We start from the raw sequence: 14,284 nt of genomic DNA, 5'->3' as shown, positions 1-14,284 counted from the left end.
CAAACAAAGAAACCCCACAATGGCGCCCACCGTGAGGTAGTACCTTGTGCTGGCTTTGGCAACCATGCACCGTTACCCAGTCGACGTTTCGGAGACAATATAACAAAAGGCTCGTGCCATACTTACATCACGGAGCGACACGAAAAGTTGAACGCCTTCAGCGAAGCGGAGTCTTCCTTTTACATAATCCAGATCGCTGTGAAGAACACGGCAACAGTTTTTGCGCTCGTACACTGGTTTCCTTTTGGAACTGTTTCACTTAATTATCTCCAAGAATCACCATGGCATGACGATGATGACGATGATGATGCTTGTGGCAAAGTAGTTTCGAGGCCAACACCATAACAATAATATCACATCTTGAAGGACACGCTAAGGCGCGCGCACATCAACCACAACGCACACACTGCGAGGAGAAAATCTGGAAAATCACCAATCTCGGCCACCTCGGAATGTACTCGACACTTACTTTGCTAGCGTTCCGAGAAAATGGCCACACGGTGTGGCGAAACCGAAACGGAACATAAATTACCGACGGCACACAACACTCGGCAGGCTCAACGACCTACGGCACAGCAGACGGCAGTCCGATTTCGGATGCAATAAAACGCCAATTAACTACCTGTGCTGGTCCTACCAACAAACGCGGACGCGGACCATCGACGGGCGAGCGATGTTGTTGGCTCGCCGAAGAAAATCGACTCGCCTCCTGGTTGCCATGTGCCTGAGTGCAGCAACGCACGCAGCAGCAGGCTGTGCCTCTGTCGGTGCGACCACAAACATGGGGAGCATGAACACACCACTGGCAGAGCAAAAAAACGGGGCTCCTTACGCGCGTCGAACGCGTTAATGCTATTAATGTTGGTTCGGTTCACGTGAGTGGCCGCCTCTGGCCACTTCTGTGTGCGTGTTTGTGTGCGAATACGGATGCTGCTGCCGCGGGCTGATGGATGCTGAGTGGAGCCCGTTTGCAGTACCTCGTTCAGTTCAGCGAGCGAACTTATTGTTTGAAAACTAATCAGATTGATTCTTACGGTAATTTCATCTTTTTCCAACACGTTGCACAACAACACACAGGCCCGATTGCTAGCGCAGTATTGAAATTCGACTCCATTAACAATTTTTCCTCCCGAGCGGAAATCCTTCGGAGTGACTGGTTTCAGTTTCAAAACATTGGTCACTCAGCAGGAAAAACTGTCAAACGGCGAGGCACTCATGAAAAGCCTTCATCAGAGCAGGCTGCTGAGAGAACACGTTCTCTCTCTCGAGCCGACTCGACTATACTCTGGCCGTTACCGAATCTACCGGTGAATGCTTGGCCCAGGGTTTGTCCTCGCCGTTTTGTGCACAATTCGTCCGCCAGTCATCGCTACTTGTTGCCAGACAGGATGTTTCGTGTTTCCGTTGAGCAGGGCGGAACTGGGGCAAGCATGACACCGCGAGGAAATGATTTGTGTCTGCCACGGTATGGTCGTGTTAGCGCACCGTTGGGGGCTTGCTTTATTGGCTTCGGCACCGGAAACGGGCACATGTTTAAATTACTTTCACGCACCTATCGGCCACCGGTCGGATGGTGGTGCCAAAAAACAAAACCAAAATCAATGACCGTAGAATATAAGGACGCCTTCCGTAATGGGCCACCACATTATTGTCAGCCACCCGGAACCGCCCGCTGAAACAATTTATCAAACCAAATGGTTGGTCGTTACGCATTAATTGTCATCAGAATGTCACACTTTTCCTCACGGCACCACCGACCGTCGGGTTGTTTATTTGAAATAATCTCACTTATTTCAGCACCTTTCCACCACGTGGTGGCGGGGTCCTTCTCTCAGGGGCTTCTTTGTGGGTCTGTAGGGCGATTTTTAATTTGGTCATTATGTGTGCAGCAGGTTGCTTTTGGCAGAACCACACAACCTCGTGTGCTTAATATGGACACTCGTAACTCATCACTAACCGGCGCACCGCCACAAGTTCCAGTGTAAGGTGTGTATCATTATGTGTGTTTATTGATTTTTTGTTCACTACGAATTTTTAAACTCTGCGGCCCCCACCCATTGGCCAGTTCCCACAGTTGCCATTTTCGAAATGCTTACAAATATATAAATTAGTTTCATCTGTACCATGCCCCCTGCTTGGCCTTTTTTGTGTCGTCTTTCTTTACTCAACGTCTTTCTTGCCCAGTTCCCGAGCGGTGCCGCCTACTAGCACTCACACGATTCCCTTTTGTTTGATTTTCCTGAGAGCTCAAAACATTGCTGACTTCTTAACTGTCTCTACTGATTCCCTTGTCACAGGGCGTGAGTTATATATTCGACTTCGTCGCAGCATCCGTCACCATCTAACAAACCCTGTTTCAAACCATCCCGCACTATTCGCTCAGTTCTCCGGTGTCACCGCCTATAACATTCTAACGTTCATTTGCACATGAATTCTAATAAAAAAAACACACTTTATACATCACTAGCAACAATCATAGTACTTCCATCCTTTGAAAGCGCCCCTAGCGGGCGTGTGTGAAACAGTCTAACAGTGGTACTTGAGATAAGCGGTTGGGATTGCGCTTCATTGAACCCGCCGCACGCCACCCCGGGAGGACGCGGCGGAAAAACGGTTCCCGCGCAGGAGCAGGTTGCAATCATTAATAAATATTTGTTTTATTGTGTGGGTTTGTGCCTTCGCTGGGTATCGCTGGTCAACAGGTCGTACAGTTTCACTCATTAGTTGTGTTTATTACTATTCGCTTTGTAGAGTCTCTTGCGCGTGACACGTTGCTTCGCGTGCCAGCATAGATACCCGATTCACGGGGTCTAGTACGGGTGTGGTAATACTTGAAGAAGAATGGGCTGCAGGGAAGTAGCTGGCATGTTGGTCTTACTAGGTCGTTGAGGTTCCTCGTCATAGTAGTTTTTGTGTAACAAATAAATGTGCAAAACGATCCTACGAAACGTACCACAAACTGACTGCGCAACGTGCGCTCCCTCCGTTTTCTATAGCACACACTATCGCTAACATCATTCGGTTCGGGATGGATTATTATACGAATGAATTGAGCGAACACGAGCTGTTTCTGAGCCTTCCGCAAACCCTTCACACATTTCGTAAGAGAGCCAAAGCCAACGAATAAGAGTATAATAAAAAAAAGAAATGGGAATAACAATACTTTACGAAGTAATGAGACTTTGCACGAAGAACCCACGAAACGCATTGCGTCGATTGAGCTTGAGACAGTTCCAGTGACGACGGGGAAGCCTACATAAAGTCTGCATCGCCCTTCGAAGGGCGATCTTTCACGCGTGCGGTCCACTATGTGCATCTATACCGCTTCTTGCTACGTGTCTTAAGGATGAAGTGTGGTTTGTTCTTCTTCTCTACTACCTTCCTCATTAGCTTACACACTAGAAGACTGAAACTACGTAAAATTTAAACATCTTTTTCTCCCGCCGCCTTCGCATTCATACGCACACTCACATACACTCGCGTTGTCTTCTTTCTCGCTCATGGTATTGCCCCAGGTTGTCAACCGATTTGGATCGGCAAATTTATTTCATTAGCTGCCAAATGTCAAGCACACACTAGAGCGGTGCCGGGCTGGCAAACGGTCCGTGTCCGACATTTCGGATCCCTCACCTTTATCACTTTATAGCTATTTGCTTACACTGTTAACGGGATTAAGTTTGAGTGTTCGATAAAAACTATTTGCACCATATTTCATTTTGTTTTGTTCCGTCTAAGTTCTGTTCTAAGTGTGTGTGCCTGTTTGTTATTTTCTTCTTGCATTTTGCATTATCGAGTTCTGTTCTCTCGTCCTATCGAGATTTCTACCGTCCTCATGTCTCTCAGCACATTGTTTTTGCAGTGCTGATTTCTACGTTATTTTCTAATACAATGTCGTACGGGGGACTTTTGCTTCACAACTTTATCAGCATCACGTTACACACTCCCGTTTCCTGGGTATTCTGCCGTTCATCTGCCTAACAAAAATGTGTGTCTCTTTTTGTGATCCGTATTACATGCTAGATCTGTACTACGTTGTGAATGAGGAAGAGTACATGATGTATGATGTTTTTGTGACCAGAGTGGCTCATTCAACGGAGCTTGTCAACGGTGCCCAACTCTATCGCCTCGCATGCAGGCTGTTGTGCTTGAGAAATGCAATCGAAAGTAGTAACCCAAACAATCCGGCGTCTTTCAGCGGTAGAAGTAGGATCAGCAGCACCGAAATGAGGAGTAGCGTACAGCCTTGCGGTACCCTTCGGTGCCCTGCTACCTACAACGGGGTATCGAGCATTTCAATGATAAAGTTGTCCAGCTGCTTATCACCGAGCAGCCGCAGAAAGTTGAGATGGTCGATGCACTTGAGGCTGATCGAGCGAAGGGCTGGCAACCGCAGCAGAAGCTGCGCAAATCGCCCATCCTCCGATGGGTGCTGCGTTTTGCAGTACTCGTCCAGACAAGCATAGATCTTTTCGCGCATCTGGTCGATCTCCTTCCGACACTTGAGGCCTCGGATATCTGAAACAGAATGAAACGTCGATTAGGTGCGTCCAGTCGACACAGGGCTGTGGCAATGGAATCACTGCAACGTACCGGAGTTGAACAGGATGATCGCTTTCAGTATGCCCAGCTCGGCCCGATTCACGTCCAGTCTTTTCATTTTGATCGCCAGCTCGCACAGGATGCGATCGAACAAGGAGTCGACGCCGGCCTGTTGGGCGCTGTTCCGATGCAGCGTAAAATTCGGTCCCAAGCACATGAGCTGTGGCTGCCGGATCGTCACTCGGCCATCGCTTCTTCCATCCGCTGGCCGCTCGGTTTCAATGTACTGGAAAAGATGTCCGTGGACCACTTAAGTATCGGTCGCCTTTGCGATTGCCAAACCGTACTCACCTCCATACTCCGCCAGGCTACGGAAGCGATCAGCATCTCGTTCCAGCCACTGCGCAGCAACGTGACCTGGTCCTCACGTGGCAGGTTGGAAAAGTTGGGCAACCTTCGAGAAAACTCGATCAGTTGGTAGATCTGCTTGTTGACCATCTGGCATAAATGCGACACGGCGCCCTGAGCGTGAGAGAGGAGGAAATTAGTAAGGACACTTCGACTAGAAGGGCTGAACTCTACCTTATATTCCGGTGGAATCATTGAGTTCTGGCCAACCCGCAGGTACGGTATGGCATTGTCGCCGCTCTTCTGCTCGCCCAGCTGCTCAGCCTCTAAGAATCGATCGACCACAACGTCCCGCACCGAGCTGGTCGAGTTTATTTCCTCACTCTGTGGGAATAACGTTAATAGCGTAAGCGAACGTACACAGAGTCAGCCGCCATATGGCCGCCACCGGCGACGCATACCTTTATGGAAAATTTGGAACTCCGTTGCCGTTCCTCCTGGACCGCTTCCCGCTTCATGCCGCATGCCAAACATTTCTGGTACCGACAGTACTGGCAGCGGTTTCTTTGGCGTTTGTCTATCGTACAGTTTTTTTCCTCCCGACAGGCGTACGACAGATCTTTGCGTACCGTGCGCTTGAAGAATCCTTTGCATCCTTCGCAGCTACGGTAGAAAAGGAACGTGAACAATATTAATATGCGTTGCTAGTGATGGATTCGGATATTAAAATTCGTCACACGTGGAGATTGAATGCCAAACGGAGGAAAATGTCATCTTTTTGGAGTCGGGGAGTTTATGAATGATTTAATTTATGTGCGGCCCCCCGATCGCGGTCTATCACCTCTGCGCTCGTTTAGTGACAAGAGTTAAAAATAAGCCCAACTCCATTCCCAGCCGATGAATCGGTCGGTACAGAAATAGGGACCACGTCTCGGAATCAGAACCAGAGCAGAGTCGCCACGCCGCGGGCGTCGAAAAATGATTCCAAACATCTTCGTTTCAGCGGTGAGAACTCCGCGTTAGCCGCGGACGGAACTGTGATCCAGAAACGCAGGGGCCACGGAGGAAGATGAAGTCCGTTTGAAGCGGACAGCGGCGGGGCGAGTTTAAATGTCAAACGAAGTCAGTGGCGTCGTCACCGTCATCCACGCCGCGGGCGGCATATTAATTATCTAATGGAAAACTGCATTCGCCGATGGACACTGATGGTGGTGGGGCTGGACGGGAAAGAACACGCCACGCTGCAACAGCGCAGGAATGGGAAGCGACGGCGCAAGCAAATGTCGAGGTCAGATGCATAATTTTCGCGTTTCGCTTGCTCGACAGCCCCGCCGCGATGCTGCACCGTTCGATGTTCGTTTCTAACTGGCCACGTCCGTTCGATTCGAATTGATCTCTTCGATGGTGATGCTATTTGCAATCCACCTCGAACGAATCCGGTTGCTCGAGACGACGGGGCGCGACAGAACTCTAGTTTGCCTGCACGATAATCAATTCGGTGTCTAGTCTTTTATTAGATTATTTTTAAAATAACTTCAACTGTTGATTAGTTTCAATATATTCACTCACCTATAGACACCGTAATGCTTGCCACTGGCCCGATCGCCACAGATCGAGCAGAGATGCTTCGAGCCGCTGAGTGGGTGGTTGGGCGGGTACTGTTGCGTTATGTTGGACGGTGTTCCAGGCCCACTGCCTCCGCCGTTGCTGCCCTGCTGTCCTCCCCCGCCACTACCGCCTCCACCACCGACCAGCATGCTGTTCTGTGGACCTCCGCCGGCCCCATTCCCGAGACCAGCGCCAGCACCGACCAGCAGCGCATTCTGTTGCTGAAGGACGGCGGCCGCAACCGGATTGAACGATCCACCGCCGACGCTGCCCGGACTTCCGGGGCCACCACCGCCACAATTGTTGCCGGGCGAGAACGGACCGCCACCGCTGCCGTTCAGCAGCGAGATGTCCGGCTTCAGGTCGGGCTTCAGATCCGGCGGTGACAGCGGGCCCATGTGGCCGACCAGCGAAGCATCGAAACCTACGAACGACACACAGAGTGAGGTGGTGATGAAAGAGTATAAATATCAACGGAATCGGTGAATTATGTAGGGGAGACCACCCGGTCACCGGCCACCGGTGGTGGTGGTTTATGTTCGATGGATCGTCGCAGGATACGGCACACTAATTGGGTTGCCCTTTCGTAAGTGGGAAGGAAATGGGCCTCGCCCCAGTACGTTCGGGAGGATGTAATTAAAACCATCAACAGCGGGGCCACACCGGGTGATCACCGGTGACACCCGGGGGATCGGGGTGTAATGGAAATGGGAATGATTGACTGACATTGCGGGTTCTTGAACGCTCAAGGACTCAATGCACTTATTTCAAATTAAATCAAATGAAATTTAAGAGGCGAAAAAGGAAAACGGGACACATCCAGCAGAAGAATTGACCCGTTTAAAGGATTTAAATACCATATCAAACGTAGGGAACTACAAAGTAGTCAACTCCAGCATGGAAGAAAAAATACAAAAAAAGTGTTATTTATGATTTGACTAATCGATGCCATCAATAATAGAGAATGGCACAGTCGGGCATTAGAAGCATTCGAGAGATGTCAAGGACAGCAGCACAGGCGGCGTTAAATTTATTACATTTTGCTATATTCATCTGCCTATGGGCTCCTCACTCGCCCCAAGCCATTTGAATAATTATTCTACAAAAACGGAGCAAAGCAAAACTAGTAAAACAGTTAATAAACTCCACTGCAAAGAGTAACTCCTTAGTAAGTTGAACTTACAGTAAGCTCGACTCAACATTGTTGCAGTCAATCGAGAACTGCTGTCAGGGAGCAATATCTTCCCTTCGCATCAACAACAACGGCACGCAGTTACCGTTCCGGAGGAGTGCCACTAAAATGAATGTATCAACACCTCAGCCACTATCGCCGCTATCTAACGTCGACCGCAAGTGCATCTGGCCCTTAGGGGCCCAGTGTTACAAGACCACGCAGAGGAAGTACTCGTTGTTTACGTGGATACACTGTTGTGGTCGCCGAGGATAGCACCAACGTCGGCGGTGCACACGGACGACTATAGTGCCGGTTTCAAGGTGAAGGGAATTCCAACACTCCGTCCGACCGGAGGAGGTGCGAAAGAGACCGAACCGAACGTATGGAGATGTATGCAAAGCAGCACTGCAGCATTGCAGTTACTCGGTGCAGATGCAGTTAACTGTGGCAGGCCCGCAGGGGGATGACAGGCTGCCTTTGCGCACTACAAACGAAGCCCGTGTTGGGACGCCCCTTGCCTTGGTTTACTCCATTAACTCCACTTTGGGTTGGCCGCTCGGCCGTACTCAGACGGCGGTGTACTGCTAAACGCTAGAGTGGCGAGTTAGAGTGTACCACAGTGTGATGCATATGCATTAGATGCAATCGATCTCCCTTCGGCTCCGTGTCGTGGCGCTGAGCACACCGAGAAATGTTTACTTTCGCTTGAATTACACCGCGTGTGCAAACTTCAATTGTAAGTATCTTTCTTTTACAATTGTTTTATATTGATTTGAAAAGAAAGTTTTGTAATTGTTAAGAACCGAAAATCCACCAAGAGTATAGTAAAATATCGCCCGAAACACATATTAAAATAGTTAAGTCATATTTTTATTTTGCGTAATGAAACAAGCAAGATAAAGACAGAAGAAAACTATGAGTCACAAAACCGCCTGTGTAATCAAATACGTCGTTCTTTACTCTGCGTGGTCTCTTGCAGCTGTCGACATAGGCAATTATCACTTCATTAAAACCAAATAACTTATTTCACAACAGAACAAAAATGTAGAAAGCATGCACCAGAAATGCATCAATTTGTTTGCCTCCGACGAGCGGAAAAAAGGCAACGAATCGACGCTCGATCAAAATAATGGACAAAAAAGTAGAAGACAATTTTCGCCTGTCTTCAAAATCTGCAACATCGATTCCATCAGCACCTGCCCAAGGGCCTAAAAACCCACAGCGAAATGGTGGAAAAAAATAATGCACTTATTTATTATCGCATTTGTAGCCGCCTCGCACTACGCTGCTGTACGCCCTGTGGCCATTAATTTTTATCGCGAAGCAGACCTCACGCACCGGAAGCACTCGGTAATGGTATTAGAAGTAATAATGGAATGGAAAATAATGTTGTTGCGCTGCAGCTGCCCGGCGCGGCACGTCCAGCTTTGCTGCAATTGCGGTTTCTGTCTCTATCTTCCTTCCTACATTGTTCTAAATATGCTGGACCGGGGCGCGGTGCGGTGCAACAAGATGTGCGAAAGTGCACTTGCGCGGCTACATGTTGCACATGTTGGATGCACATCTCTCTAATGTACGCGCTGCTGGCTGGCTGGCAGAGCGCAGCTGGATGAAAGGGATTTTGGTTTTGTAATTTTGTTCTCTTTTGCCTTCTTTGTTTCAATGCTGTGTTCTAATGTTTTATGTCTGGCCCGTCAGACAATGTCAGTTGTACTTTAATGCACTTGGCCGCGGTCGCGTACCTCAGTAATAAGGCAGATGCATTGCTGCACCGTGCATGGCGAATGCGATGCGATCGCCAAAAGTGCAGATGGTCCACTCGTTGCACCGAATTCGTAAGGAGGAGCCTGCGGGACGCAGCACATAATGTTTCTCCAGACGGCGGTTGTGATCGGTACCAAGCGATACAATAGAGCGATGCAATTATACTCGACAGGTGGCTCGACAAAAATCACAATTTAATGGCCACAAATTTGCAGCACCGAATCATATGCTTGAGAAGCGTGAGAGACGCGAACTGACTTCGGAGAACTTTAGGTTTCGCGATGCGATTTATTTTAATGTGAGATTGGACGGAAATTTTGCCGAGGCACGTGAAAATTTATTTAAAGTGTTTATTTTGGCCGTTTTTTCGGTCAACCACTTTTTACGAAGGTCACTATTTATATTTCGGGAATTGGCAACACTGATGTCATGTGAGTCCATCTGATGGTTCCATCGTAAAGTTTGACATTTTTGACGACATACGTACTCAGAACATTTTGTCATACGGACGCTATTTGTTTATTTTATATTTAGTTGAAAGTTTCGTCTCGGCAAAAAATGGAACTGAATCGTGAACATTTTCGAGCGATGATTTTTTACGACTTTCGACGTGGATTATTACAACAAGAGTGCGTCAATCAACTTAATTTGACTTTTGGCGATGATGCTCCATCAAAAACCACTGTGTATCGCTGGTATAGTGAATTCAATCGTGGTCGTAGTTCGCTGTCCGACGAGTTTCGTGAAGGTCGTCCAAAATCGACTGTAGTGCCAGAAAACATCGATGCTGTGCACGAAATGATTAAGCAAGATCGTCATGTAACCTATTGTGAGATTGAGGCATCCCTAAGCATTAGTTCCACCAGCATATATGCGATTTTACATGAACACTTAGCTGTGCGAAAATTATGTTCACGTTGGATCCCACATAATTTGACAATCGCTCAAAAAAAGGCTCGTGTCGATTGGTGCAAAGAAATGCTTCAGAAATACAATCGCGGTGCTTCAAAAGACGTTTATAAAATCGTGACAGGTGACGAATCATGGATATATTCGTATGAGCCCGAAAGTAAGCAGCAGTCGACTGTATGGGTGTTCCAAGATGAACCAAATCCAACAAAAGTTGTTCACACACGAAGCACTTCAAAGAAAATGGTGGCCTGTTTCTTCGGAAAAACTGGTCATATTGCAACAGTGTCTCTAGAGGATCGTAGAACAGTAAATTCTGAGTGGTACACAACCATCTGTTTGCCAGAAATCTTCGGTGAAATAAGGAAAACAAACAAGAGACGTCGGATTGTTCTTCATCATGACAATGCCAGCTCTCACACATCGGCTCAAACAAGAGACTATTTGAGCACTCAAAACATCGAATTGATGGGTCATCCGCCGTACAGCCCTGATTTGGCACCCAATGATTTCTTTTTGTTCCCATCCGTGAAGAATAAACTGCGTGGTCAACGATTTTCATCGCCCGAAGAAGCTCTTGAAGCGTTCAAACATCATGTTTTGGAGATACCTCATTCGGAATGGAATGAATGCTTTGAAAATTGGTTTAAGCGCATGCAAAAGTGTATCGATCATCGTGTCGAGTACTTTGAAAAACAATAAAAATATATTCGCAGCTTCACTATTTGTTTTTGTTCCTATTCCCGAAATATAAATAGTGACCCTCGTATCATATTGCGCGGCTAATTTTAAAGCCAATTCAATTTACTATACTATACATGAACGAGTACAACGAGAACTGCCACGAGGAATGGAAACAACTGGATTAACCATGTCTTCATCGAAAGGAACGAATCGAATCCTAAGGCAACCGATAAGACAGGAGGATAAAAATTAGAACGTTGACAAAACAATATGGATAAGAAAAGGGTATATTGGGGACTTGAAACATCAGTGAGTATTTTTTTAAGAGTTGACAGTTGAACTACATTTAGTACAAATACTGTGAACAATGATGACAACGATTCATCTGAAATTAGCGAAAAGCACGACTAAAGCAAATCATCCTAAAGCATCCGAATTCTGAGACATTTTAAAAACAAAACTTATTTAGAAAAAAACAAGATTAAAGAGTTAGAAGAACTCGGAAAAATCCAAAAAATATTTTTTGCAACACAAAATGGGATTGGCACAAATAAGCGAAAAGCTGTGCGGAGTCGAATTGATATGTAAAAGAAAAAGAGCAACACAACCGGTGGGGAACATTGATCATAATTTAATAAAAATCTATTTGTGCAAAAGCGCACAGAATTGAATCAAACAGCACACTCACCTCACCCGGTCCCCGGCACGGGAGCATAAGGGAGGCGCACATTGGCGGCGAAGGGAGCAAAATGGCGGGCGAACGTGGGTGAACAACAACGCATACCGTTCACGTCACACGCCGCTGATAACACAGCGCGCCTTGAGCATGGTCAGGGTATTTTGTAGGGTACCACCGTGCGCACACATCCTTTCCATTCCACTGACCGTGCGCCAGAGAAACAAACGACGGCGCGAGCGAAATCGGCAAAAGTTTGGAGCAAACCGCGGGGCGGTTTGAATAATTGAAAGCATAACGTACTGCACACGGTGCGGTCTCTGTGTTATGCTGCGTTCATCCATTCCATTCAACTTGTTGTTTTTTTTTGTTGGTGGCCGAGATGCACCACATGTCCTTCACCCCGGGAGCTGGCGAGGAGGCCGCCCGCTTCCCTTCAATCCCCGTTTTCCCACGTTGGTGGCGCGTCAGCAAGCAAAAATCGCAGCCCTGCGCAGTAGTCGTTGGATAAAGACCGACGCCGACCGGGAGATGGCCGTGGGTTGGGTGGGAAATTTCACCCACTCCGACGCGGACGAGCGCGAGCGAGAAAAAGCAACGGACACACACAGAGAACTATCGAGAGCAAGAAAGGGCGCGAACCAACAATTTTATGTAACACTCTCGCCGCGCGCCGTAACGTCAGAGGACACGCTCCGGACACGTCCTTCAGCGATTAGAAGCCAATGGCGAGGAGAAAGCATTCCGCCACACTACTTGGTCACCACCAGCCCATGGCCCGGTCATACATAATGCCTCGGTTCTCGGGTACATAGGACCCCGTCGTCGTCATTTATCGATTATGAACAACCTTCATGACCTTAGTCAATGATTTTTCCGTTGGCCACGACGACGACGACGGGTTGGGCCCAACACCCGAAACATGAAGGGCTCCTCTCTCGAGCACTCAAACAAGTTTATTTATCATTCGTTGCCGTTCGGTTCCGTTCGTTTGGTTTACTCCCATGACATCGATCCTTCCCGCCGCAGTGGTCCGGCACGAACTGCAGCGCCAGACCCGGGTGTGTGCTGCGCGGAGTGTTATGCAGCAGAAAGCTGTGGCCGTGCCCCACAGCAACAGTTTGAGGTTGGCGTGGCACACCGCACCAGTAAACGTAACGGTGAAATGTGTTACTTCAAGGATGTCGGATGACCTCAGGAGTTCGCACCCGTCACGCGCGCGCCAGGATTGCGTCAGGACGCGGTACCCGAACCGGACCAACGTAATATATCCCGCCGGCACCGTTGTTATGTACCTTCAAATTGCAAAATAAATGCACATATATGTACTGCCGGTTGCGAAGTTAGAAGAACGGCAATGGATTTATGTTTGGTTCTTTTTGCTTTTGGGCACCATTTATCGGGTGTAGCATGGAACTTTCGCTCCAGTACCCCGGCGGCCAGCCTTCCGCTGGAGAATGCGGGGAGAGCTTTGCTTGGATGCTATTTTTAGATTTTACTGCAATCTGCATCGTGCAAATGGAAGGTTGGTCCCTTTTCCCAGGAAACTACTTTCGCGTAAAAGGATCTAAACGTGAATTAAATTGTTGTTGAACGAGGAAACACGAAATCGTAGGAACTCATTAACAACAACACGACGATTGCCACTTCCTATCAGAAGGTCCCGGAGGAAGATCCGATCGGTATGTACCTGCCAATCCGGCCAGTGAACGATCCCAGCGACCCTGCGCTTGAATGATGGCAGCCACCGACAGCATAGGTTTTTCCTTCTTCAGCATCGCGAGCGGGATATATCGATGAAGCGGACAGCTACGGACGGAGCCACATGGACAGCGGCAAGCAGCACACCGCACGCGATCACCACGGTGCGCCTCTAACGGAAGATCAACACAATTTCTGCACCACACCGACGAACCGACACAAACAGCACCAGCCGATTGTAAACAAATCACAGCAGGATAAACACGGCGCGAAAGCGGAACAGCGGTTCACTTTCGATTTCTGGCGCCCTCCTCGAGCGGGGGTTGCGGACTGTTGATTTTGTGGCGTTTTAAAAAATACACTTGGCTTGGCTTAACTTGCCTTGGCTGGGCGGCCACTAATCCCCGTGATTAATCAACCCCCGGCCGTTGCTGTACGCGTGGAATGCGGACCGTGTGTCGATGGCGAGCATAATTGGTGCATCTATGTTAGTGCGATTACTGGATGCGCCTTCACTTTCGTCGTCATTCGTTATCATTGGTTCCGTTGCGAGTTTACACTGCAACGGTTCACTCGTTTACGTTCAATATCGATTGTACTGAGTGTGTTGATAATATGTTTGGCTGGGGTTCGAGCAGTTTGGTTTCGTTCTAAAGTTGAAAAATGAACTGAATATTAAGGAAATTTCCAAAACTCCCGTTAGAGAGCTACCTTTCTGTGAGCGATCGATCAGATTGAAAGAAGCTTGCTACAACCAGCTTGGTCAGAGTTAATCAACCATGTTACACTCTCAAATAATTGAAAATTATTTTATTATTTACAATTAATTATTGCAATGGCCAAAACAAACATCTATATTTGAATCTTTAGTCCTTGCACTT

At 47.9% G+C, this 14,284-nt stretch overlaps 1 protein-coding gene across 1 annotated transcript; it reads right to left on the bottom strand.

Moving 5' to 3' along the window:
- Window positions 1–1,994: 1,994 nt before the first annotated feature.
- LOC131208407 (protein ultraspiracle homolog) lies at window positions 1,995–13,828 on the bottom strand. The gene is made up of 7 exons (XM_058201146.1): window positions 13,393–13,828; window positions 6,457–6,919; window positions 5,349–5,550; window positions 5,122–5,271; window positions 4,891–5,061; window positions 4,591–4,825; window positions 1,995–4,515 (listed from the first exon to the last, which is right to left on the bottom strand). Exons 1-7 carry the CDS (start codon window positions 13,478–13,480, stop codon window positions 4,271–4,273), a joined length of 1,554 nt encoding a protein of 517 aa, XP_058057129.1. The 5' UTR covers window positions 13,481–13,828; the 3' UTR covers window positions 1,995–4,270.
- Between the last annotated feature and the right edge of the window lie 456 nt (window positions 13,829–14,284).

This window comes from Anopheles bellator, chromosome 2 (assembly GCF_943735745.2).
Source record: "Anopheles bellator chromosome 2, idAnoBellAS_SP24_06.2, whole genome shotgun sequence".
NCBI classification, from domain to species: Eukaryota; Metazoa; Arthropoda; class Insecta; order Diptera; family Culicidae; genus Anopheles; species Anopheles bellator.
Note: the sequence above shows the minus strand (reverse complement) of the source record. Positions and strands in the feature narration are given on the sequence as shown.